The sequence below is a fragment of the Quercus lobata genome, chromosome 3 (genome assembly GCF_001633185.2).
Source record: "Quercus lobata isolate SW786 chromosome 3, ValleyOak3.0 Primary Assembly, whole genome shotgun sequence".
NCBI classification, from domain to species: Eukaryota; Viridiplantae; Streptophyta; class Magnoliopsida; order Fagales; family Fagaceae; genus Quercus; species Quercus lobata.
The window spans coordinates 62,086,417-62,111,182 of NC_044906.1; the positions used below are offsets into that span (position 1 = coordinate 62,086,417).

Below are 24,766 nucleotides of genomic sequence, written 5' to 3' on the forward strand. Positions count from 1 at the left end.
GGATTAAAGTTAAGACTATCCCACACTCCGTAGTCTCCACTCTCCCCACTTTTATCTTTAGGATTGTTAATTTGCCATTACCCAAACTAGGCTTAGGAATAGGATAGTCAGTATCTTGCTATCAATATTTGTTTTCATTCATCAATAAAGCATGTTATCAAAGAAAAAAAAAAATGCATGTCAGTATACAACGTGAGACTTAAAAGGAAGTAGAGAACCATAAGTTTTATGCCTTCCTCTTCCTCCCATTACTGAATTGAGTTTTAGGCTTTAGCTGATGTGATTCAGATTTCCCTTCCTTCAAGTTATAGCACCTCAAGATTAAGCAGGATGTTCCAGGGTAAGGGCGTGACACTGATCATGGTCACTGTGGAGTGCTTGGATGTGGGCTTAAACACTATTAGCAAAGCTGCTATGACTGGAGGGATGAGTGATTTCATCTTTGTTACATATTCTAATTCCATAGCTATCTTTTTTCTTCTCTTATCTTGCCTCATCTTTTACAGGTGAACTTAACTGTTTCAAGTTTCAACTCTCTTCCAACAATTAGCCCTGGTTTTGTCTCTCTTAAGGTACTTACTATAATTTTGTTCACTGACAGAAAAAAGTCTCTCCCTCCACTCACATGGGGCATAGTCGGTGGAGTGTTTCTTGTTGCCTTGTTAAGGTAGCCATTTTTTCTTTCAACTTAAGTATTAGTATTTATGTCAAGTAAGAAATTAACAAAGAATATGATTTTAGTTGAATAAAATGAGGGAAAAGAATACATGTGACACACCCTAACTAGTTTGTTGAGAATTCATAACTGACCCTAAAATGATAAAAGGACTAAAGCTTGGTTGTTGTTGTTGTTGTTGTTGTTGTCGTCGTCTGTCTTTGTGGGAATAGTGAACTGGTTATTTGTGTTTTTCAAAATTTTAATTTTGATGTATGACGAGGAGAATGGTTGCAGTTCTACTGTACAGATGCTTAAAGCTTTTGGGATAGGTTATAGCTCTCCCACTATGTCCTCAGTTATGTCTGATTTACTCCCAGCTTTTACTTTTGTTCTTGCCGTCATCTGCAGGTGCACTTCTTAATTCCCTTGCCTTCAGCTCTGGAATTCTTGTTTTGGTTTTGTTTCTGTTTATATATGGCAATTGATAAGCCTTAAATCAAATGGGTGTTATAGGTTTGAAAAACTAGACTTAAGACTTAGAGGTAGTCGGGCCAGGAGTATTGGTACCATTGTATCAATCACAGGAGCTTTAATTGTCACTCTCTACAAAGGCCTACCAATTTCAATTGCTTCATTACCTGAGAAAGTGGTCAGTGGTGAGCTTCTTTCCCCCCTCCACTCAAACTGGATCCTAGGGGGTTTTTGCTCTGCATCTGCTTACTTTTTGCTTGCAGTGACATATATTGTACAGGTAAAAGTAAAACATACACAAACAAATCCATACCAAAAGAAATACCATATGCCTTTTTAACAGCATTGTATACTATATCTCAAGATATTAACTGGTTTTTTTTTTTGGTTCTTTTCTAGACATGGGTTGTTAGGGACTACCCTGCAGAGCTTATGTTTTCACTCATTCGTTGTACCTTTGTGACCATCCTTTCTGCCATCATCTCTCTTATTTTAGAGAATGATCCAAATGCTTGGAAATTGAACTTTGATATGGAATTGATAGCTGTAGTGTACTCGGTAAGCAAAAATTAGACCCTGTTAATTTTGACACTAAGCTTTTGTTGTTGTTGTTGTTGTTGTTGCAATCCTGTCCATCATTGCAGCTTATAGCTAATGACTTACCAATTGCCATATGGCTTAATCTCCAGGCATTTTTTGCAATTACAATTCGAACCAGTGTTCATCTATGGGCATGTCACAAGAAGGGTCCTGTCTATGTTGCCATGTTTAAGCCACTTGGTATAGTCATTGCAGTTGTGATGGGGGTTACTTACCTTGGGGATACTCTTTATCTTGGAAGGTATAATTCTTAATATAGATAATAGATGTATGCTTAAAGTATGACCAGAATTTTGGACATTTGGATAATAAACTAAGAATATTTAGGCTAGTTAAACGTATAAGCTAGCTAAAACTGATTCCTCGCCGATCATAAAAAGAAAATATTAAGAGGTGTAAAGTAATTGAGTTGCTTTCAAGCATGTCATTCTGGATTGATATAAAGTCAACTTCAAAGAAAAAAGAGTTCTCTACAAGTTTACAACCACCGAATTCTTCATTGACGAAGAATTCACACCCCTCTCACATGGAAATTTCAATTGGCCCCACTGCAACACAAAAATAAGAAGGGTGTAAAATTTTTCAATAATGGTACTACGCACTTTCATAAATTTCACCACAACTGTCCTATGTGATAGACTGTGATCGATTGTTAGTCACTGCTTTTTTTTCCCACCATTCACAGTCTGTAAAGTAGAACAGCTGTGACAAAGTGTGTGTTACTAGCAAACTATTTTGCGAAAAAGAAACTATATGAAGAAAAGTAAGTCGCAAAGGTCTTGATGAAAAATGCAATACCATCATAGATACAGAGTTGATATATCTACTTCATTCACCATTTCTGTTTTTCCAAAACATGGAATTTGATATATTATTGTTCAACTAAATGATGTGCAGTGTGGTTGGAGCGGCTATTATAGTACTTGGGTTTTATGCCGTGCTATGGGGGCAAGCCCAAGAAGAGGTGGTGATTGAACACCATCCAATTACTAGTAGCTATGAGTCATCCTCTCCTAATGCCCCTCTTTTGCAGAACAATGGCACTGAAGTGTAGAAACCTTGCAAAAAATGTGAAGTTAGATTAAAGCCTTGCTGTGTTAGAAACTAAATACATCATTTTTTTTGTTGGCAGCATCAGTTTAGGAAGATACATATTTGTTAAAATAACATTTATTGGGTAAAGTAGAAGATAATTGTTCCATAAATACCGGCATGTATTTCTCTAAAGGAGAAATTATGATAGAATGTTGCTTCATTAAAGTTGATGGGGGTCACAAAACAGGATTCCCTCCATATCATTTGAAATAGAGAGTATCCATTTTACTGTAATGATTTATTTTTTTCTTTTTTAATTTGACAATATATAGAGTATCACGTCATTTAAAATTTTAGATAACATGATTTTGATGTATCTTCAAATCTTTAATATTTAATATGAATCATAAAATTGATTTATTCAAAAGATGATTTAGACTCCTTAGTTGATTTTATAGCAAAATAAACAACTTATTAAATTAACCAATTATCAAGTATTGATTAGCACGAGTTAATCACCATAGATTAACAATCACCATATGAAAAGCAATAAAAATAAAGTAAAAGAACACAAACATATGGTGACGAGTTACAAAATCTAAAAATGCATTCAAAGGAAAAAACCACTCCGAGGTTTCCTAAACCCTAAGAAGAAATTCAATAATAGAATTACAGTTCACAAACTAAAATAAACTCTTTATCATATACTCTAGCATGTAGAAACCTTACTGATGTGACCCAATGGTCAGCTCCAAGCTGCTTGGACTCTTCTACTATGAATTTTTTCATGAACTGCATCCATGACTCAAATGACCTATCTTGAAGATTTGACCTCCACAACAAACATGTATTGGCATGCTTTATGGCTTCAACCTTGATCACCAATCAAAAACTCCATCTTTAGATTCACTTTTGGTACTTAATGGTTGCTGAAACTAAGTTTAGGTTTTTTCTTTAATAGCACATGGCATAAGTACTTCTACACCTATTTAGAGCTCCGTTTGGTTGACCATTATGTGTTCTTATATGGTCTTGCATGTAAGGCACATTTTCCAAGTCATCAGTTAACCTTATTAATCAAAGGGTCATGCTAACAAATATCTTTAAAAAAAATGGTTAATAATCCATTTTAGGAAATTTTTGACACTACTTTTATGGAAAATCGAAAAAGCAGTTAAAACATTAATTTTTTCCCCCATAAAAACTTTTTTTAAATGACTTATTAACCATTATCCTAAGAGCATTTGTTAGCATTTTCCTTAATGAAATCGTAATTAAAGAATCCCATTTGTCGAGAGGTCTACTTTAGTTGATCGAGATTCGATCAAAGGTGAGTCAGGAGTACAGAAACTTCCTTCTCTTGAGTTAGTTCTTGAACACTTGATCTTACTCTTTATGATGATTACCTATTGAACAATTATAAAAGTTATGGAACTTGCCAACGCTAATCCTAACAATCTCTCCCTTTAGGAAGGTAAGTGGAGCGTTTGTAAAGGTTGCTCTGATAATTTAGGTTATAAAGATTTTGTGAGTCATTGATATTATCTAATTGTTCCTTTTATTCAGTGATTTTTCTTTGGGACTATTTGTATCCGAATACAACAAATAGTGGTTATTTCATTGAAAAGATTTTCATTCTTTTTTATTATCACTTCATAACCAAATCATTGTGCGACTATCTTTTTTTTTTTTGATAAACATTGTGCGACTATCTTTATTGCTTTGATTGATTTAGTTTAGTGTATAAACAATAAATTGTACTCCCTCCGTCCCACTTTGTTTGTCCTGTTTGAAAAGTCAAACTTTTTAAGGGAACATCATTTATTATTTTGTCTACCTTTTAAAAATGTATAAGTTTCCAAAACTATCCTTAAATAAATTTATCAGAAAATTGAATTAGTAAATTAATAGGGATATAATAGGAACATTAGTAAATTAATAACTTTTATTTTTAGAAACAGGACAATATTTTGGGACATCCCAAAATGGAATGGAGGACAAACAAAGTGGGACGGAGGGAGTAGTTATTTAAGTTAATATGCAAGATTAATATTAAATTATTGTGATTAACTGATTAATTTCTTATTTATGAAAGGTTAATTATGTAAGGGTCTTAATATTTTTTTTCACAATTAATATTATATCTATTCACGGTCGGTTCAATAACCACAAGTTCCAATGATGGAGCCGGTATCATTTTTTTTTTTCTTTCTTTCTAAAAATCCTACTAATAACTATTGTCTTTTCGGCTGAGATACTAATAACTATTGTCAAACACGATCAACAATCAACAAATTATAGAAAAATCTAATATCCTATATCTAAGAAATTGTATTTATTCCTATATAAAAAAGAATGTTTGCATTTTAGACGTAACTATATACTTAAAAAAAATTTAATTTGTATTGTACTAGCAAGGTAAAATTTACATTATAGACTTATTTTACATTTTTTTATGAATTATTTTACACATTTATTTAGTCTATAATATATAATTTTTATAATTTTTTTTTGATAGGTATAATTTTTATAATTAGTACAATGTAAACCTATAATTATCTCTTCTCTATATATTAAGAGGATTTAGAAAGTCTCTCTCTCTCCAAAAAAAAAAAAAAAGATTTAGAAAGTTAGTTATGCCTTCCGTGTTGGAGTGGGCCGTGTGTGGCTTGAATTGCCACAAGCCCACATCCTCATTGCCTAAGTCGGTCACTATTTGACCAACTCCTATTTGGAATAGTAACCCACAACTTTAGCCGACTTTGACATATATATATATATATATTATATTTGTAGTGTAGCTGTGAGAGATTCAAGACAAATTCCAATTAACCTAGTGAGCAAGCCGCATGAGAGAAAATAGAGAAAAGAGAGGCAGTCAGCTTCTATTCTTATTTTTTTATGTGAGAGAGTGCTAGGGTGTAATTGGGATTTGGGTTTCTTGAGAGTGTTCTTGTGCACTATTGTATTTTCCCTGATAATAGTGAAATCCCTGCAACTCCGTGGACGTAGGCAAATTGCCGAACCACGTAAATATTGTCTTGTGCGTGTGATTATTTTCTTTGACGTGTGTTTTCTCTATTTGTTTTGTTTCTCACAGGTTAGGAATTTTTGGTTAAATTCCTTACAACTGGTATCAGAGCCTAGGGTTAGGTTTGAGTGGGAGCAATGGCAGAGGAAGCAGGAAAGGCGTCTGGAATAGAAAAGTTTGATGGCACAGACTTCGCGTATTGGAGGATGCAGATTGAAGATTATCTCTATGGGAGGAAATTGCATCTGCCTCTTTTGGGGACAAAACCTGAGGCTATGAAGGCTGATGAATGGGCTCTTCTTGACAGACAGGTATTGGGAGTTATCAGGTTAACTCTATCTAGGTCTGTTGCACACAATGTTGTAAAGGAGAAGACCACAGCAGATTTGATGAAGGCTTTGTCTGGTATGTATGAAAAGCCGTCAGCAAACAATAAGGTGCACTTGATGAAGAAACTGTTCAATCTGAAGATGGCAGAGAATGCATCAGTAGCACAACATCTGAATGAATTTAATACTATCACAAATCAATTGTCGTCTGTAGAAATTGATTTTGATGATGAGATTCGTGCTCTGATCGTCTTGGCTTCTTTGCCAAACAGTTGGGAGGCAATGAGGATGGCAGTAAGCAATTCTACAGGAAAGGAAAAACTCAAGTACAATGATATACGAGATTTAATTCTGGCTGAGGAGATTCGCAGAAGAGATGCAGGTGAATCCTCAGGATCTGGTTCTGCCCTAAACCTTGAGACAAGAGGCAGAGGTAATAACAGAAATTCAAATCGGGGCAGATCAAAATCCAGAAATTCTAATCGGAACAGAAGTAAATCTAGATCAGGCCAACAAGTACAATGCTGGAATTGTGGGAAAACAGGTCACTTTAGGAATCAATGCAAAAGTCCTAAGAAGAAGAATGAAGATGATTCTGCTAATGCTGTAACAGAAGAGGTACAGGATGCATTACTTCTTGCAGTAGACAGTCCACTTGATGATTGGGTTTTGGATTCAGGAGCTTCGTTTCATACCACTCCACACCGAGAAATCATACAGAATTATGTTGCAGGTGATTTTGGTAAGGTGTATTTGGCTGATGGTTCAGCCTTGGATGTTGTGGGTATGGGAGATGTTCGAATATTGTTGCCCAATGGGTCTGTTTGGTTACTGGAGAAGATTCGACATATTCCTGACCTGAGGAGGAATCTGATTTCTGTTGGACAACTTGATGATGAAGGACATGCAATACTATTTGTTGGTGGTACTTGGAAGGTTACAAAGGGAGCTAGGGTATTGGCTCGTGGAAAGAAGACTGGTACTCTGTACATGACCTCAAGTCCAAGAGACACAATTGCAGTTGCTGATGCAAGTACTGATACAAGTCTATGGCACCGAAGACTTGGTCACATGAGTGAGAAAGGGATGAAGATGCTGCTGTCAAAAGGAAAATTACCAGAATTGAAGTCCATTGATTTTGACATGTGTGAAAGTTGCATCTTAGGAAAGCAGAAAAAGGTGAGTTTCTTGAAAACTGGCAGGACACCGAAGACTGAAAAATTGGAGTTAGTACACACTGATTTGTGGGGGCCTTCTCCGGTTGCATCCCTTGGAGGTTCAAGGTACTACATCACTTTTATTGATGACTCAAGCAGAAAGGTATGGGTTTATTTTCTGAAAAATAAATCTGATGTATTTGAAACCTTTAAGAAGTGGAAAGCCATGGTTGAGACAGAAACAGGTTTAAAAGTAAAATGTTTGAGGTCAGATAATGGAGGAGAGTACATAGATGGAGGGTTTAGTGAGTATTGTGCTGCACAGGGAATTAGGATGGAGAAGACCATTCCTGGGACACCACAGCAGAATGGTGTGGCTGAGCGCATGAATAGAACTCTCAATGAGCGTGCTAGGAGTATGAGGTTGCATGCTGGACTACCAAAAACTTTTTGGGCTGATGCTGTTAGCACTGCAGCTTACCTGATAAACCGAGGACCTTCAGTTCCCATGGAGTTCAGACTTCCTGAGGAGGTTTGGAGCGGTAAAGAGGTAAAGTTTTCACACTTAAAAGTTTTTGGTTGTGTTTCTTATGTTCATATTGATTCTGATGCTCGTAGTAAACTTGATGCAAAGTCTAAAATATGTTTTTTCATTGGCTATGGTGATGAGAAATTTGGCTATAGGTTTTGGGATGAACAAAACAGGAAAATCATCAAAAGTAGAAATGTGATATTTAATGAACAGGTTATGTACAAGGACAAGTCAACTGTAGTGTCAGATGTTACAGGGATAGATCAAAAGAAATCTGAGTTTGTCAACTTAGATGAATTGACTGAAGGTACTGTCCAGAAAAGGGGTGAAGAAGATAAGGAGAATGTAAATTCACAGGTAGATCTGAGTACACCTGTAGCTGAAGTCCGCAGATCTTCCAGGAACATTAGACCTCCACAGCGTTATTCACCCACTTTAAATTATCTCCTGTTGACTGATGGTGGTGAGCCAGAGTGCTATGATGAAGCCTTGCAAGATGAAAATTCAAGCAAGTGGGAGTTAGCCATGAAGGATGAGATGGATTCCTTGTTGAGGAATCAGACATGGGAACTGACTGAATTGCCAGTAGGAAAGAAGGCTTTGCACAACAAGTGGGTATACAGAATAAAAATTGAGCATGATGGTAGCAAACGTTACAAGGCCAGATTAGTTGTTAAAGGGTTCCAGCAGAAGGAAGGCATTGACTACACAGAAATATTTTCTCCAGTTGTGAAGATGTCAACAATCAGACTAGTACTGGGAATGGTGGCTGCAGAAAACCTACATCTTGAGCAGTTAGATGTGAAGACAGCATTCCTTCATGGTGACTTGGAGGAAGACCTTTACATGATTCAGCCAGAAGGGTTCATTGCTCAAGGACAAGAGAATTTAGTCTGCAAACTGAAAAAGAGCTTGTATGGCCTAAAACAAGCTCCAAGACAGTGGTACAAGAAATTTGACAGTTTTATGCATAGAATTGGGTTCAAGAGATGTGAAGCTGATCACTGTTGCTATGTTAAGTTTTTTGACAATTCTTACATCATATTACTGTTGTATGTGGATGATATGCTTATTGCAGGGTCTAGCATTGAGGAGATTAATAATCTGAAGAAGCAATTGTCCAAACAGTTTGCAATGAAGGATTTGGGAGCTGCAAAGCAAATCCTTGGTATGAGAATCATTAGAGACAAGGCTAATGGTACATTGAAGCTTTCACAGTCAGAGTATGTGAAGAAAGTTCTCAGCAGGTTCAACATGAATGAAGCTAAACCAGTGAGCACACCCTTGGGTAGTCATTTCAAACTAAGCAAAGAACAGTCACCGAAGACAGAAGTAGAAAGGGATCATATGAGCAAGGTGCCCTATGCCTCAGCTATTGGCAGCTTGATGTATGCTATGGTATGTACAAGGCCAGACATTGCACATGCAGTGGGAGTTGTGAGCAGATTCATGAGTAGGCCTGGAAAGCAGCATTGGGAGGCAGTCAAGTGGATTCTGAGATATCTGAAGGGTTCATCAGATACATGTCTTTGCTTCACAGGTGCAAGTTTGAAACTGCAGGGTTATGTAGATGCTGATTTTGCTGGTGATATTGATAGTAGAAAGAGTACTACTGGGTTTGTTTTTACTCTGGGTGGTACAGCTATATCATGGGCTTCAAATCTACAGAAGATTGTTACTTTGTCTAGTACAGAAGCTGAGTATGTTGCAGCAACTGAAGCTGGAAAGGAGATGATTTGGCTACATGGTTTCTTAGATGAATTGGGTAAGAAGCAGGAGATGGGCATTCTACACAGTGACAGTCAGAGTGCAATCTTTCTTGCCAAGAATTCGGCTTTTCATTCAAAGTCGAAGCACATACAGACAAAATACCACTTTATCCGTTACCTTGTTGAAGATAAGCTGGTAATGCTTGAGAAGATTTGTGGATCTAAGAATCCGGCAGACATGTTGACTAAGGGTGTCACTATTGAGAAGTTGAAGCTGTGCGCAGCTTCAATTGGTCTTCTAGCTTGAGGACAGGAGGATGAGTTGCAGGGATGAAGGACTGTATTATGGAGGATTGTGGCTAATGTTTGCAGCTTGTGAGCCCTTAAGGGCTAAGGTGGAGCTGATGGAGGAGTTTGCTCGTGTAGCTTGATCAATTCAAGCCAAGGTGGAGATTTGTTGGAGTGGGCCGTGTGTGGCTTGAATTGCCACAAGCCCACATCCTCATTGCCTAAGTCGGTCACTATTTGACCAACTCCTATTTGGAATAGTAACCCACAACTTTAGCCGACTTTGACATATATATATATATATATATATATATTATATTTGTAGTGTAGCTGTGAGAGATTCAAGACAAATTCCAATTAACCTAGTGAGCAAGCCGCATGAGAGAAAATAGAGAAAAGAGAGGCAGTCAGCTTCTATTCTTATTTTTTATGTGAGAGAGTGCTAGGGTGTAATTGGGATTTGGGTTTCTTGAGAGTGTTCTTGTGCACTATTGTATTTTCCCTGATAATAGTGAAATCCCTGCAACTCCGTGGACGTAGGCAAATTGCCGAACCACGTAAATATTGTCTTGTGCGTGTGATTATTTTCTTTGACGTGTGTTTTCTCTATTTGTTTTGTTTCTCACAGGTTAGGAATTTTTGGTTAAATTCCCTACATTCCGAAATGTCAAAAATATCCCTAAACTAATTAAATAATCCTTATTCTTAAAAAATAAAAAATATAGTTAAAATTGTAATTCAACAAAATTAAAAAAAAATTACTAAAGAAACTTTTTTTCCTAAAAATTAACACAATTGTTATTTAAATGTATCTCACACATTCTTGATACATTTTTTCCTAAAATCTAGCCGAATAAATCCATCGGTTTATTATATTTCAAATCCTAAATTTTAATTTTTTTTAAATCTCTTCCTATATAACCTCACTAACAATAGATAAATTTAAGTTAAAAAATTACATTAAACTCAAAATAGAATAAAAAACCTTCACACGTTAACCTCACTAACAATACTGTTAACTTTTATTACGAACAAAATAAATTCAATAAATCTTGAGGCAAGAGACTCAACACTGAAATTTTCCTGATTTTCTAAGTTACATTTCTGCCTATCCTTTGGTAATAAATTATCAAATGCCTCCCTCAATCTCATTATTCCAAAAAAGATGCCTCAATCATTGATGACGTTGGGCGGTTTATTATTATACAATATTTTGTTAGATTGGTGAGCGCAGCCAAGAGCCAACCAACGGAGGCTTAAGTTAAGGGGGCGAACATGACACAAACAAGTGAGGAGTTTGGCAGATTATCAAAAAAAAAAAAAAGTGAGGAGTTTGGAGACTTTGACATTGGTCTCTGAACTCTCTCTCTCTCACAGAGACACACAAAATGGGAATGGAAATGGAAAAGGTAGCTCTGCCATTTGTGGGCATGGTGATGGCAGAGTTTGCCCAAGTTGGTCTAATGATAGTTGGCAAAGAAGCCATGTCTAAGGGTATGAGCAACTTGGTCTTCATCTTCTACTCCAACGCCTTTGCCTCTCTCATCCTTCTCCCCTCTGCCCTTCTCTTCCACAGGTTCTCTCTCTCTCTCTCTGAAACACCCTCTACAGCTTTTTCTTTATATGAATGTTAAAAAAAACCAATTCTTGCTTTTGTTTTCAATCTTAGCAGATCACAATCACCGCGTCCTCAGCTTTCTTTCTGCATTCTTTGTGGGTTCTTCTTGCTTGGCCTTATTGGGTGAGTTATTACTTATAATTCCAGCTTCACTGTGAAAATTACTTCGTGGGTTTGTCTCTGTTTGATTCAATTTCTGTTGCTTTGTGTTTTTTAATCCATGACATGTAATGGGTGGATTTGTTATTTGGGGTTTGATTGGTTTTGGCATTTTTTTTTTCACAGTTTTATTGTGCAGGCTTTAGGGTATGCTGGGATTTTGTATAGCTCTCCTACGCTTGCAACGGCCATTCTCAACCTTACCCCAGCTTTTACCTTCATTCTGGCCGTTACTTTCAGGTCAATCTTATTGCATACTTTGAATTCTGACCACATTCTATTGTGAATTATGCCCCACATACGTTTCTATTGTTTACTGATGAGAATCAGTTTAGATAATTATTGAGACTAATGATTAATAAGTAATAAGTCTGATTTGAAATGGTAGGTCTATTCTTGATGGTACAATATTCACTTACCCTGTAATTATTAGATTGAGTATAACAAGTCTGGAGTGGTAATGAACTTTCTGGTGATTTTAATTTTTAATCATCATGTTTAACAAAATTATTGGTCTTAATTTTCCATTCCGCTTGTTGATGCTTGAGAAATTTTTTTAATTTTTAATCATCATGTTTAACAAAATTATTGGTCTTAATTTTTCCATTCCGCTTGTTGATGCTTGAGAAATTTTTTTAATTTTTAATTTATTTTTCCCATGAAGTGATAATTTTTTTTTTTTTTTGATGACATAAAATGTGGTTGCTGAATTTTTGTTCCCTGTTTGTTTCGATAGAATTTTAATACACAAAAAAGAGGACCACAGTCTAACTAGATATAAACAACATTTTCTTTTATTGGTAAGTTATAAAACTAGTGGGTCTTGAATCCATGACTTTGCCCTCCACCTTGCTCTAACAAAGAGAGGAGGTGCTAATTGAGACTTTGAGCTAAAGCCCATGACTTCACCTCCACCCTTCTGTCTCCCTCTTGGATTCCTTGGGATTAATTGTGACATTTCTCTTTTGGCCCAAGATGCTTAGGTTGGTCTTGGAGTTGTTACCGACCATTGTAACTGTGTTATTGATGGTAGTAACATGAATACTGTATCTAGCTCTTTGTCTACTTTGACTATTCAGTAGAGAGACTGAGAGAGTCATTACAATTTGCTTATTTTGTTAATGGCTCTTTACCCAAGTTTCTTATGATATCAATGGCAATTTGATATCTGTTTTGCCTTGTTCCCTGCTAAATGAAATATGTGTTATGGAGATTGAGGTAACATTTTTTTTTAAAAATATATACATATACATATATATGTATTTATATATATATATATATATATATATTTTATAATCTGGCAATGAAATAATGCTATATTCAGAGGTTCTCCAGTAAAGAACCAGTTTTAGAAATTGTGTAGCTCAATCTTGTGGGCAAAGAAAATGTTAACAGAGTGGGTTTCTCTCAATCCGTCTTTTTCGTTTTCTGGTTGTCTTGGCATTATTCCTCACACCCCCCCCCCCCCCCCCCCCACCCAGCCTCCCAGACTAGGCAAAAAAGTTTTATTTCACATCTTTACCTAATTTGTATAAATGTGCTTAGTTTAAGGCTGAAAAGTAGAGTTTTGAAAAACTAGTTGACTGAGAATGCTGCTTGGAATAAGATATTTATTTTTATATGTGTTTCTTATTATTGATTCAACTGGGTTGTTTCAGGATGGAGAAACTAGATTGGAGAAGCTCCAATAGCCAAGTTAAAATCATTGGAACCATTATCTCAATTTCAGGGGCATTCATTGTGACTTTATACAAGGGCCTTCCCCTGCTGATGACACCCTTACATTCAAACTCATCTCATAAACTTCTTGTGCAAATGTCAAACTGGGTCATTGGAGGATTACTCCTGGCAGCTGATGCTATGCTGGCTTCAACATGGCTTATTTTGCAGGTGAAGTCCCCAAAAAGCCCCAAGAAACTTCGAAACCATTAGAAAATGAGAACAAGTTATAATGCTTCATTTTCTATGTTTCAGGCATGGATGCTTAAGAAATACCCAGCAGAGTTGATTGTAGTCTTTTTCTACTGCTTCTTTGTGGCCATTCAATCTGCAGTGGTCTCTTTGGTTGTGGAAAGAGACCTAAGTTCTTGGAGTCTACAACCTAATATGAGGTTGATTGCTGTTCTATATTCGGTAATTAGATAAAAATTCCCATCATGATTTATCTACTGAATCTGCATGATTTTTTTTTTCTTATGCTGGAAGAATCTAGTTGGTTTTTTAAATATAACATAAGTAACTTTCATTTTAAGTGTAGGCAGTGTTTGGTTCAGCATTCCAAGTTGGCATTTCTGCATGGTGCCTGCACAAGACGGGGCCCCTTTTTGTTGCTATGTTCAAGCCTGTGGGGATTGTCATTTCAGTTTTCATAGGTGTTATCTTCTTAGGAGATAATTTCTATCTTGGAAGGTGGGGAGTATATCATTCCTTGTGTCTTTTTTCTGTATGCTACCTTTTGACTGATCGTGCAATTGAGTATCATCGTTCCTACCTTGTTTCTAATTAATATTTGTAATGGAATACCAAATTACTTATCAGTCCCACCATATTTTAAAATTTCTGCAGTCTGATTGGAGCAATTCTGATTGTCGTCGGATTTTATTGTGTGATGTGGGGAAAGGCCAAAGAGCAGAAGACGGGAGAGGAAACTAGGATAAGTGGCTTGGAGTCAAGCAGAGAAAAGGTTCCTCTCTTGCAAAACAGTAATGAAGAAATATAGAAGTTTTGTCGATCAACTCAAAGCAAAAGGTCCCTCCTGCCTACCAAAACAGGTAATCTCAACTGCCATTGTCTTGGAAGAGTATGAAAATATATCTAAAAAGTTATTGTTGGAAGCTGCTCTTTCATCAATTCTATTTCCCCACTCACCCTTGCATTAATTTCAAACATGGTGTTTTGAGGTTAATATGAGCATCATTTTTGCTCCAGGACAGTATACATCACCCTAAGTGATGCAGGAAACCATGGGCCTAAGGCCAGCCCCTGATATTGAGCCTTGGCTCAGCTGCCATATTTAGGTAAAACTAAATTTACCTTTTTCTTTAAGAACAAGATAAACTCAAGGCTGCTTGGTTTTTCGAAAGATATTGAATAACAACATTGTATTTCGTTTGACTTTTGGAGTTTGGTGTAGACATTCAGTGTGCTAAAGAAAGATTTATCCATTAAGTTCATCTTAATTCAACATCCCCCCCCCCCCTTTTTTCCTGACTTAGTTTGACAGTTATAATATCAAGAAAATCTACAAAACCGTTCTCAAATGTGAATTTTGGAGGGGTGATAATCCTGCTTCTATTTAGATGGCCGGTGCTTCTATTTCTGATTCAAGATAATATTCATAAATACAGTCATATGAATAGATGGTTTGAACATAGCTGCAAATTTAAAGTGTTGAACTGCATCTCTAGGGGAAACATTTTTTTTTTTTTTTTTGCCCCTTACAACCATTAAAAGCCAGTGCATCATTTTTTTCATTTGATTGAACCTCAATTAATGACCAAGAGACGACATACATCTTAGCTTCTCTGTGAATGAAGAGGCCACTTTAATAGTTGACTTTTATCCTTTAAACTGCCTCAATATTCAGAGAAAAAATAAATAAATAAAAGAACTACTGATATATTTATCATATGATTAGTCGTACTGTTTTCATTAATTTTTCCCATGTCAATGCATCAATATTGAATTCTAGTTTTCTTTTCTTTTCCTTTTTATTTTTATAAGAAATACCTAAAGGCGTCATATGGAGGTTTTTATGTGGAAGTTTGCTTAAATTGTTTTATAAGTACTTATATGGCATCTCTATTAATATAGTCTTGCCTAAAACTGAAGGGATGAAGAAGTCCATGGAGCCTATGTGATGTGCAATAACTGTTTGTTGTCAATGTGATGTGGAGTCATAAACATGGAAGGCACAACCATAAACATGAGCATGAGCTGAAAGTTGAGTTTGTGGGGTCAGAACTAAATACTAGATCCACATCTTATGGAAACTGCAGCATCACCTTACAAAGCCAATGGTTAATGTGCGTGCTTCTTCCCTGTTTAATAATATAGTGAAATCAGACTATTTGGCCTTTGGTCGCAGTAGTTTATGCCCTCTCTTTGTTAGGGAGATCAAAAATCTCAGGCCTTTGTTGGTGCAGCCATATTGTACTGTTGACTTGGCTTTTATTTATGGCTTTTGTTAATAAATATCCCAAGGGCAAGTTAATGCACATTTTTAGAAGCACAAACAACATCCTTGAATTTTGAATTATTGACATATCCCACCTTGCTTAAAAAAATGTCGGCTTATTTGGAAATAACTTATATAGCTTTTTGCTGAAAACTTTTTGCTAAAGTATACTTATATTTTAAAAAAGTGAGAAAAAGTAAGAAAAAGTGAGGTTTTAAAAAATTATACATAAAAGCTAAAATTTAAGCTTATAAGCTTTTTAGCCAAATAGACACATAGTGTAGCTAAACATTCTAGATCTAAAAAGTAACAAAAGTAATAAACAAAGTCTTCATTTAAATTGATTTGGAGGAAAATTCCTTCAACTACTCCTTATGTGATGATTTGTAAAACCATTTGTGTATACTTTTAGTTCCATGACTTGTTGAATAAATCATACGATTCATTTGACTTTTTAAAATAATACAAATGGATGATTTTATGTATAAATCTACATGTAGTGGATTGGAAGAGAATCTTGCAAATTGGTTTTTCCGCTTCAACCTAAATTTTAGTTGGCTAGTTTCATCCTTTTCACTAACTTTTCCATTTTTTTTTTCCAATTCGATAATTACAACAAGGGTGGGACTAGGGAGTTTTAAACCATACAAACCATCCTTAAAATTTCATTTGCAACTTTTGGGCCATTGGGGTTGATTTATTATTAAGTTCTATTTAGTTTAACTGATAAAATTTCTTGTTATCAAATAAAAGATTTTGAGTTCAAATTCTATCTATACTAAAAACTAATTAGTGTCTTGACATTATGGAGTGAACATCATTAGTTAAAATTTTATTGTTTACATAAAAAAAAAAAAATAAATACTTAAGCAAATAATAATAAGATCTAAAAAACTAAATAATTAGACAAAGGGACAAACTAAACTTGAACATGTGCCCAAGTTTTTCTCAAAGTAAAATCTTTATCTTTCTTTTGGATTAAAAACACCTATTCCACGTCACCTTCCCTCCCATGCTTTAGAGGTTGAGACATCCGAGGAGCTTTTTCACAACAAAAGTAGCTTCTCCACTTTGTGAAGGGCTAATCAACCCCTCACCCATAGGTCTCTCTCCCTATCCCCACATTATAGAGGTCACCATAAATATGTGTGTGTGTGAGAGAGAGACAGAGACAGAGAGACCCATTCCAAGGTGTGGGTGAGGGCTGTACTACTTGAGGAAGTAGTGCCTTTCATAGCGATGGTTACTATGGAAGGTTGCACCATAGGATTGACAATTTTGGCTAAAACAGCCATGACCAATGGGATGAGCCCTTACGTATTTGTTGTCTATACCAATGCTATTGCTTCCATCATCCTCCTCTTCCCTTATTCCTTCATATTTCACTGCTGGGACAGGTTTTGTTCTCTCTTCTTTATTATCTTCTTATTCTTGACAGTTGACATAATACCAAGACTTCCTTTTCATCTTGCTCATATTTTATTTCTCTTCACGGGACAGAACAATAATCACTCTTCACCTTTCCTCTCCTCTTGAGACTCTTCTTCCTGGGTTTAACAGGGTTTGTACTCTCTCTCTCTCTCTCTCTCTCTCATGCACATACACACACGGGCCTGACAGTGCAGCCCAAAGGAGTTAATGCCTGATGGACCTAACCTACTGAGTTGCACGAACGTGTTTTGAGTAAAGAGTTTGTGGCCCAAGCCTAAAGAATCATTTTAGGACACTGTTCAGGGCGGTGTCCTACCAGTGGAAAGTCAATGTGACCACAAACGGTTATTAGTTACCGTTGGAAAGTCAATGTGACTTGAGAGTTGTAAATTTGAGTAGTGACAAGTTTATAAGTGCCCAAATGGTCCCATGTTATAACGCAATGCGGGAGTTTAAGTGATGTAGGAGCAGTGACCACACCTGCAAATCCCTTTTTTATTTTATTTTAAAAAAAAGACAAAGAATCATTTTTTGGTTAACAACTTAACATATATTATATAATAAATCTGGAGATTAAAAAAAAATTATAAACGGTTTCAAAATAATTGTTAACTTAACTAGTAAATTTTTTATTAACAAATATAATCTTGCTAGTAATATAATTTTTTTTACAATATATGGTTAAGATAACATGTTGTGATGGTGAATAATAAAAGTTGATGTCAACATTTGAATTCATAAAAAATTGATGTTGTAATTTTGAAATAATTACAATTTTTCATCTCAGAAATATAATGTTAAACTTTTTGAAGAAGGCTTACCTTATATTAAGGTGAAGTAACAACAACAACAACAACAACAATAATAATAATAATCCTCAGTGGGCTTAAGTTTTACTGTATGATTTTCTAAAAGAAAAAAATTGTTGCTGTTTGGAGTCTTTGGACTATCAGGCTTGGTCCCAACTTATAATGATGTTCATCATACAAACTACAAAGCCTCAATTAGATGGTTTAATATTAGACAATGAAAGAAATTTCCATTATTTCTGGTTGATGTTTTTGTAGGATAACTGTAGCTCAGAACTTTGCATTCCTCGGCCTAAAAGTTACAGTTCTACGATTCTAGTCTGTGCAATGGGCCTTTTGATCCCTGCTTATTTGGTCATGCTCTCTCTCATAGGTTTTCCCTAAACTTCACCTCTGTTTACTTTCAAATTCATAGTAGAACTGAAAAACTTTATTGGGCTTGGGCCAGAATTTAACTTCAAAGTGTTTACTATTTTAGGAGGACAAAATTAGAGTGGAGAAGCTCAAGCTTCCAAGCTAAAGTAATAGGCAACTTGATATCAATCATGGGAGCAATAATGGTGGAACTTTATAAAGGCACAGAAATGCTTAAAACATCTGTTTCTACTCCATACGTTCTTCAATTCAAAGAGCAACTTTTCATCTTCTCTTCAACCCAAGAACACTGGGTTCTTGGTGGCATCTTGCTTGCTGCTACTTCCTTGTCTGTTTCAACATGGAACATTATTCAGGTACAACTTTTTGAACCGTTAACTTTTATTTATATTTTTATTTTTTTATTTTTTTTATGCTTGAAATAATAGTTAAATGATTATATTCACTCTTTTTCTTAAAAAGATTTAATTTTTTTGGGTGATTTATTATGGTATTAGAGTATACCACAATTTGGTCATTGTTTGGGAACAGATTATAAGCCAGTTTTTTGCTTTTTTGCTTTTATGTACCGCATTTTAAAATTTTACTTTTTCAAAATACAAGTATACTTTAACACATTTTTAGCAAAAAGTTAAATAAGTTGTTCCTAAATAGACACAACCTATTTAACATTTCTTAAATTTTTGGGATCTAGTGTTAGTTTTTCAAATTCATTAAAGAATTCCTTCTTTTTTTCGCTCTTTCTTAAAAAAGTTATAAAAAAAAAAAAAAAAAAAAAAAAAAAAAATTGGGTGGTTTATTGTGGTAAAAGTAAACCACAGTTTGATCATTAATGTTTCTACTCTATCTCCCAATTAACATTGTTTAAACTTTAGGGATCAAGTGCTAGTTTGTCGATTTCATTACAGAGTTCCTTCTTTTTTCCTTTTGAACTCTCAAACTAACATTTTTATTTGATTTGCTCAACTGGGAACCGTGAAACAATATCCAGAACTAGAAGTGATGAAGGTGGTATCTTTCTACAGCTTAATGGGGACAATCCAGTGTACAGTATTCACTTTAATTCTAGAAAAAAAAATCTAAGTGCTTGGAAATTAAAGATTAACATGGAGCTCCTTCTCATAGTTTTAACAGTAAGGAAACGAAAAAACTTTAACTTGCTCAATTGTTCGATCACAAATTCAAAATTACTTGGACTTAACCGACTATACGTACTGTGCTTGTAGGCAGTCTTTGGGGGTGTAGTCCGTACTCGTGTCCATATATGGTTCATGCAAATAAAGGGCCCTTTTTTATGTGCCAATGTTCAAGCCAGTTGGGATTGTTTTTGCAACCATTTTTGGTATTAGCTTCTTTGCAAATAGTCTTCATTATGGAAGGTAGGCGAAACCCCTTTTTCACATTTTCATAATCATTACATGGATAAATATTATTTCGGTGGGGAGTGTCTGACGACTAAGTTAGTATTATACGTGAATGGTATTTCGTTAGGTACTAGGATTTTGTCATACTTGTTTGTAATCTCACTTTTTCAATAGCCTATAATAAGAGCATTTGTAGCAGTGGAGCTAAATAGCTATAATGCTATTTTAGCTCCACCAAAATACCAAAAAAGGGCCACGCAGCAATGAAGGCATAACAATAATTTTTAAAATAATAATCTTTTATTCAGCCCTCGGATTAAAATAATATTGGGTTGTTTATTTATTTCATTCTTTTATTCTTCATCTCACCGTCCTCTCTCTCATCACTCTCAAGCTCCCATTTGAGAAATTTCTCTCTAACTTGCTGGCCAACTCCCTTATCTCCCTCATCCCTTAGCTTGCCAGCCAGCTCCCTCATCGTCAATCTGTTCCGCCGACCCACCCCAAACCCCATTGCCCAGTCCGTGCCTCTCTCTCTCTTAACGTCTCCGACCCACGCCTCCACCGGCCTCAACATCACCAGCCCAAGCCGACCCAAGCCCCAAGCCGCCGTTGGGTTTCATCGTCGATCGTCGATCCAAGCTCTAGGTTTCTCTAGGTTTCATCGTCGATGCCGCCGCTGCCTTCCTCGTTGTGGGTTTCGTGGGTTTTTCCGTCAATCCAAGCTTTGGGTTTTTTTTTTTTTTTTTTTTTCCCCTGCTATGGACTAGTGGTGGTGGTGGTGTTGGTGGTGGTTGTGGCTGTGGCTGTGGCTGTGGCTGATGGTAGAGGTGATTGTGGTTAGTGCTGTGGATTTTTTTGGTATTGATATATATTATTTTATTGTAGTGGTTATAATATTTTATTGTGATGTTTATATTATTTTATTGTGTTGAAAGCTAAAATAGATTTACTGCTGCAGCATGTGTGTAGGTAAAATAGATAAAGTAACTTTTATTGGTGTTAAATAGCTAAAATTATAGATCCACTGCTGTGGCCCCTCTGATAAGGGCATAATGGCCTCTATATTATGTCCTTGTCATGGGCCTGACTTTGGATTCCCTTGATTTTGGGTAAAATCTTAGGTATTAAATTACCTTAATTATGAGAAGCTGATTGGATTTTTATATGAATATCAATGATGTTATTCTTTATGGATTTTCTGGATTTTGTGTGACAAAAGAGAAAAAAAGATATGAAATGAAAAAAAAAAAAAAAAAATTAATGCATTTGGGTTGGCTTTCTTCTTGGTGGAACTTATAAGTTTATTAGCTTATGTTCAATTTTTTAAAATTTTATTTTGTTGAGGTATAATTATATTCTTATCCACTTTAAGCAAATAAGTTAATCCAAACGCATAGTCCCACACTGATCTTGTGACCCAAAAACACCAACCAAAAAAAAAAAAAAACTTGCATAAAATTATATACCTATTAAGTTCTCCCATGTCTCTTCAATTTGTTCAATCTTAAATGTTGGGTTATTCTATGCAGTGTGATGGGAGCAATTATAATTGGAATCGGATATTATACTGTGATGTGGGGACAAATTAGAGAAGAGGAAGAACATGAAGATCATGGTGTTGAGAGTGCGGATTTCATAGAAAAGAGGGTCCCTCTCTTGCAAGAAGAGATGCAAGTCTAGAAATATTGTGACAACCAAAAAGCTCAAGGAGAAAAATGAATCCTAAAATACAATCTTTCAGTAATTGCAGTCCGATCTTTCATAAAAAATTAAAAATACTAGTTTTATAGCTTGGTGCATGGAATTCCTTCACAGGCCATAAGTTACACGACAACATAATGCCACACTCAGTTTTCTTTGAGGGCTTCAATTGCACACCATTGATATCAGGTGCAACTATCAATTATGCTGCCTTAATTATGACTAAAGAGATTTTGACCGTGCTAAACTTAATCCTTCTTGTTGCCACAGGGCTGAAGAGTACAGATTCATCAAGCTTTGCAATGATACTGAGGAAACAAGCAAGTCTTATGAATCAAGTGATAATATTAGGGAAATTGGTTTGGTTCTGTTGTATATATTTGCACTTGGTGGTATGGGCCTGAATGTTGGAACAGTTTTTTCCAAGGGTCTGGTTTTCTTATGTTTTGCTGAGTCTTTGCCTCCATGGCCTAGTGCGTATTCTCCACATTTCTTGACAAATCAAAATAAAGCGCACAATTTTTTTTTCACAATTATTGAAATGACTTGTTGTGACACATCATTAAGAAAAAAGTTGTAAAGATTTTTGCTATAAAAACATTAGCCCAATTATAAATTTTGCCCGCAAGAGGAAAATATTTAAGTCGTTATGTGCTAAAAATAATTTTTTTTTTTAAAAAAAAAATAATGGAATATCTTACCTACTACATTTTTTTGAATTAAAATAAATTTGAAATGAGACTAAGGGGGGAATTGGCCCGCCCATCCATCTTCTCAGTGAAAACCAACAAAGCGGGGGAGGAGCCCAAGTGCAACAATATGGACTAAAATCTTTAAACGACTAGAATACCTTTTATGGCCAGTTTGTATCGCTTTCAAACAGAAGATATTGAGATCAGGGTAAGCCCAAGATAGTTTGAGGCCTAAAAGGCTTAAAAGTAGTATTTTTATATTTAAATATTATTTAAATATAAATAATATTTAGTTTATTTTTTATATTATAATATTTTTTATTTCAAATCTATTATTAATTCTTACTTATTAATATGATTAATTCACTCAAAGTGAGCTAGCGATATTTACTATATAGATTTTACAAAGCATATCACCGATAAAAAAAAAAAAAAAAAAAAAAAAAGGAGTTATTTAAACATTCATTCATTAGATTCTTTAAATGACATAAATTATATTCCTATCACATCAATTTGTAAGTTTTTTGTCGTAAAATGTGTATTACCTTTAGCATTTTTTACTCACTTAATAGTGATTGGGTTGTATTTCTATTAATTCATTTTTTTATGAGAAAATGCTAAAGCTATTACAAATTTAATTGCTAAAAGCTTAAAAACTGGTGTGATAATGTAGTAACACTTTAACAAAAGAACAAATGAGTATCGAATAACTTTTTGTGATTGGTGACATATCAATTAATAAGACCTATGTAATAAAACTTTTAATATACTAGCATAACTCTAATATTTTAGGCATTCTTAGGAGTGGAAAAAAACAGGTACACATAACTCACAAAAAAGAAAGAAAAGATAAACACCTTATTGTCTCCATATTTGGGAGCCTAAATGGCCTAGGCTTAGGTCTGGTCCTAAATGCGACCTAGAAGCTTGGGATCTAAATAGAGGTTCCTTTGATACTAGCAATATAACATCAAAATTATGTTTGTTGGGAGGAGAGAAATCAACCTAGAGAATTCATGTGATTTGACAGTATGCATATGTTCACGAGAATGAGCCGCTAATAACCTACTATATAAGAAAATTAGGATTATAAATTTACAATAGTTCTTATATATATAATAATTCTACTTGGTGTAAATTTCCAAAATACCCATATATAATACCGTTTTATTTTGCTAGATGCGCTCCACTCTACACCCATAAGGCCCTCAACTCAATGGCCCAATAACAAATATAAACCAACTCTAACAATGGACTATCATAAATGGTTTAAAACAAACTAGGGATAGAGATTATTGGAAACTAGTAGTAGAAAGTAGAAACAAATTCTTTATTAGCTACTTTATGATTAACAAAGCTGATAAACCTTCCATGGCTGATTTTGAATCTTGTGTATGATTGTGGGAAGCTCCTAGGAAGACAATGGCAGGTGCTCTACGAGACTACGACAGTTGTCCCAAAAAATTTTTTGTCTCAATGTTATCACTGGGATAATTAGTGAACCCCTATGTTAAGAAAAATTCAAATATTTTGCACTTGGTTTGGTTTGTACCTTATTTGAAACTATTTTAGTTAATATAATCACCTGTGGAAAAAAAAAAAAAAAAAAAAAAAAAAACCTCCCAAGCTTGTTATCCTGTCTACATGCAATAAATTTCCAAAAAGAAAAAGCATACCAAGTATCCTATAAACACATCTAATTTCACGCCTTGTTGAGTTGTCAATTTCTAGGAGTAATATTATTTTCACGTGAATCCACCATTAACATTATTTTTATTATGCACCAATTACAACTTCTTTTTTTTTTTTGGAGAAAATCACCAATCACAACTTAACACATTAGTTGGTATGAAAATTAAATATATGTCTAGAGTCTAGACTTATTAAAAGCCAATACATGACTTAATCTTTCACCATTTGTAAAGCGAGTAGTATAAGAGAAACACATGCAAGGCACACTTCAGTTAGACTTCCAAAGGCCAAAGCTGGTGATCAATCTCAACAAATAATTTGGCCAACCATTTGGCAATTACATCTAGACTTTTATCTCATCAGGTCCCTGCTCCTCACTTTCTATAACTGGCAAAATTAAAACTTTAACATTCAAGAAAAATATGAAAATGTTTTTTCATCTCTCTCTCTCTCTCTCTCTTAATTACCCCCACGTTAGTGAGAAATATTTTCTTAGAAAGATCTAAATTCCAATCCAGCCCCACTATAACTTCTTCAAGTTGTCCTATTGAAAATGAAGAATAGGCCAATTAATACCAAACATTACTTGAAATTCTCTCTGAACTTTGCTGGGTAAGACTTTCACTGTTTTCTTAATTTTTTTACCATAAAAGCGCAGCCCGACATGTGAGTCATTTAATGAGGAATATTTAGATGATTTAGTATAGTATAATAATCCAGCCAATAAATAAGGAGAGACATTCTTAGCAAAAATAAATAAGGAAAAAGTTAAAGACACATATGGTTTACCAACCAATAACAACTACTAGTCATTAGTATTGAGACTTGAAACTATGGTAGGCATCAGCCAACTACTATGGTGATAAATATATATATATATATATATATATTTATATATATTGTTACTGTAAAAGAGATGTGAGATGGGATCCTAT

At 35.0% G+C, this 24,766-nt stretch overlaps 2 protein-coding genes and 1 pseudogene across 7 annotated transcripts; all 3 read left to right on the plus strand.

The window, feature by feature from the left end:
- Window positions 1-3,058, plus strand: LOC115979213 (WAT1-related protein At3g28050-like). Its single transcript, XM_031101195.1, has 7 exons — window positions 1-506; window positions 602-667; window positions 953-1,066; window positions 1,172-1,409; window positions 1,529-1,687; window positions 1,819-1,970; window positions 2,627-3,058. The coding sequence occupies exons 1-7, from the start codon at window positions 331-333 to the stop codon at window positions 2,781-2,783; spliced, it is 1,062 nt and encodes a 353-aa protein (XP_030957055.1). The 5' UTR covers window positions 1-330; the 3' UTR covers window positions 2,784-3,058.
- An 8,084-nt stretch (window positions 3,059-11,142) lies between these two features.
- LOC115982691 (WAT1-related protein At3g28050-like) lies at window positions 11,143-15,845 on the plus strand. 6 transcript variants are annotated; one of them, XM_031105370.1, is made up of 9 exons: window positions 11,143-11,386; window positions 11,483-11,551; window positions 11,714-11,827; window positions 13,246-13,477; window positions 13,562-13,698; window positions 13,845-13,996; window positions 14,153-14,358; window positions 14,516-14,604; window positions 15,419-15,845. In XM_031105370.1, the coding sequence occupies exons 1-6, from the start codon at window positions 11,199-11,201 to the stop codon at window positions 13,957-13,959; spliced, it is 855 nt and encodes a 284-aa protein (XP_030961230.1). In that variant the 5' UTR covers window positions 11,143-11,198; the 3' UTR covers window positions 13,960-13,996; window positions 14,153-14,358; window positions 14,516-14,604; window positions 15,419-15,845. The 6 variants fall into 6 exon arrangements, with proteins under 6 accessions (XP_030961230.1, XP_030961228.1, XP_030961229.1 ...); XM_031105368.1 differs by having other exon boundaries at window positions 11,151-11,386; window positions 13,562-13,720; window positions 14,521-14,604; XM_031105366.1 differs by having other exon boundaries at window positions 11,152-11,386; window positions 13,562-13,720.
- Window positions 15,604-21,814, plus strand: LOC115981220 (annotated as a pseudogene).
- Window positions 21,815-24,766: the final 2,952 nt, after the last annotated feature.

What these genes read in the sequence shown, in the direction of transcription:
- LOC115979213 (XM_031101195.1), top strand. Translation starts at nt 331, where the DNA reads ATGTTCCAGGGTAAGGGCGTGACACTGATCATGGTCACTGTGGAGTGC. An exon ending in GTTCTTGCCGTCATCTGCAG is followed by an intron (nt 1,067 to 1,171) that starts GTGCACTTCTTA and finishes TGGGTGTTATAG; the next exon opens with GTTTGAAAAACTAGACTTAA. An exon ending in TGATAGCTGTAGTGTACTCG is followed by an intron (nt 1,688 to 1,818) that starts GTAAGCAAAAAT and finishes CTTAATCTCCAG; the next exon opens with GCATTTTTTGCAATTACAAT.
- LOC115982691 (XM_031105368.1), top strand. Translation starts at nt 11,199, where the DNA reads ATGGGAATGGAAATGGAAAAGGTAGCTCTGCCATTTGTGGGCATGGTG. An exon ending in TTCTTGCTTGGCCTTATTGG is followed by an intron (nt 11,552 to 11,713) that starts GTGAGTTATTAC and finishes TTTTTTTCACAG; the next exon opens with TTTTATTGTGCAGGCTTTAG. An exon ending in GATAATTTCTATCTTGGAAG is followed by an intron (nt 13,997 to 14,152) that starts GTGGGGAGTATA and finishes AAATTTCTGCAG; the next exon opens with TCTGATTGGAGCAATTCTGA.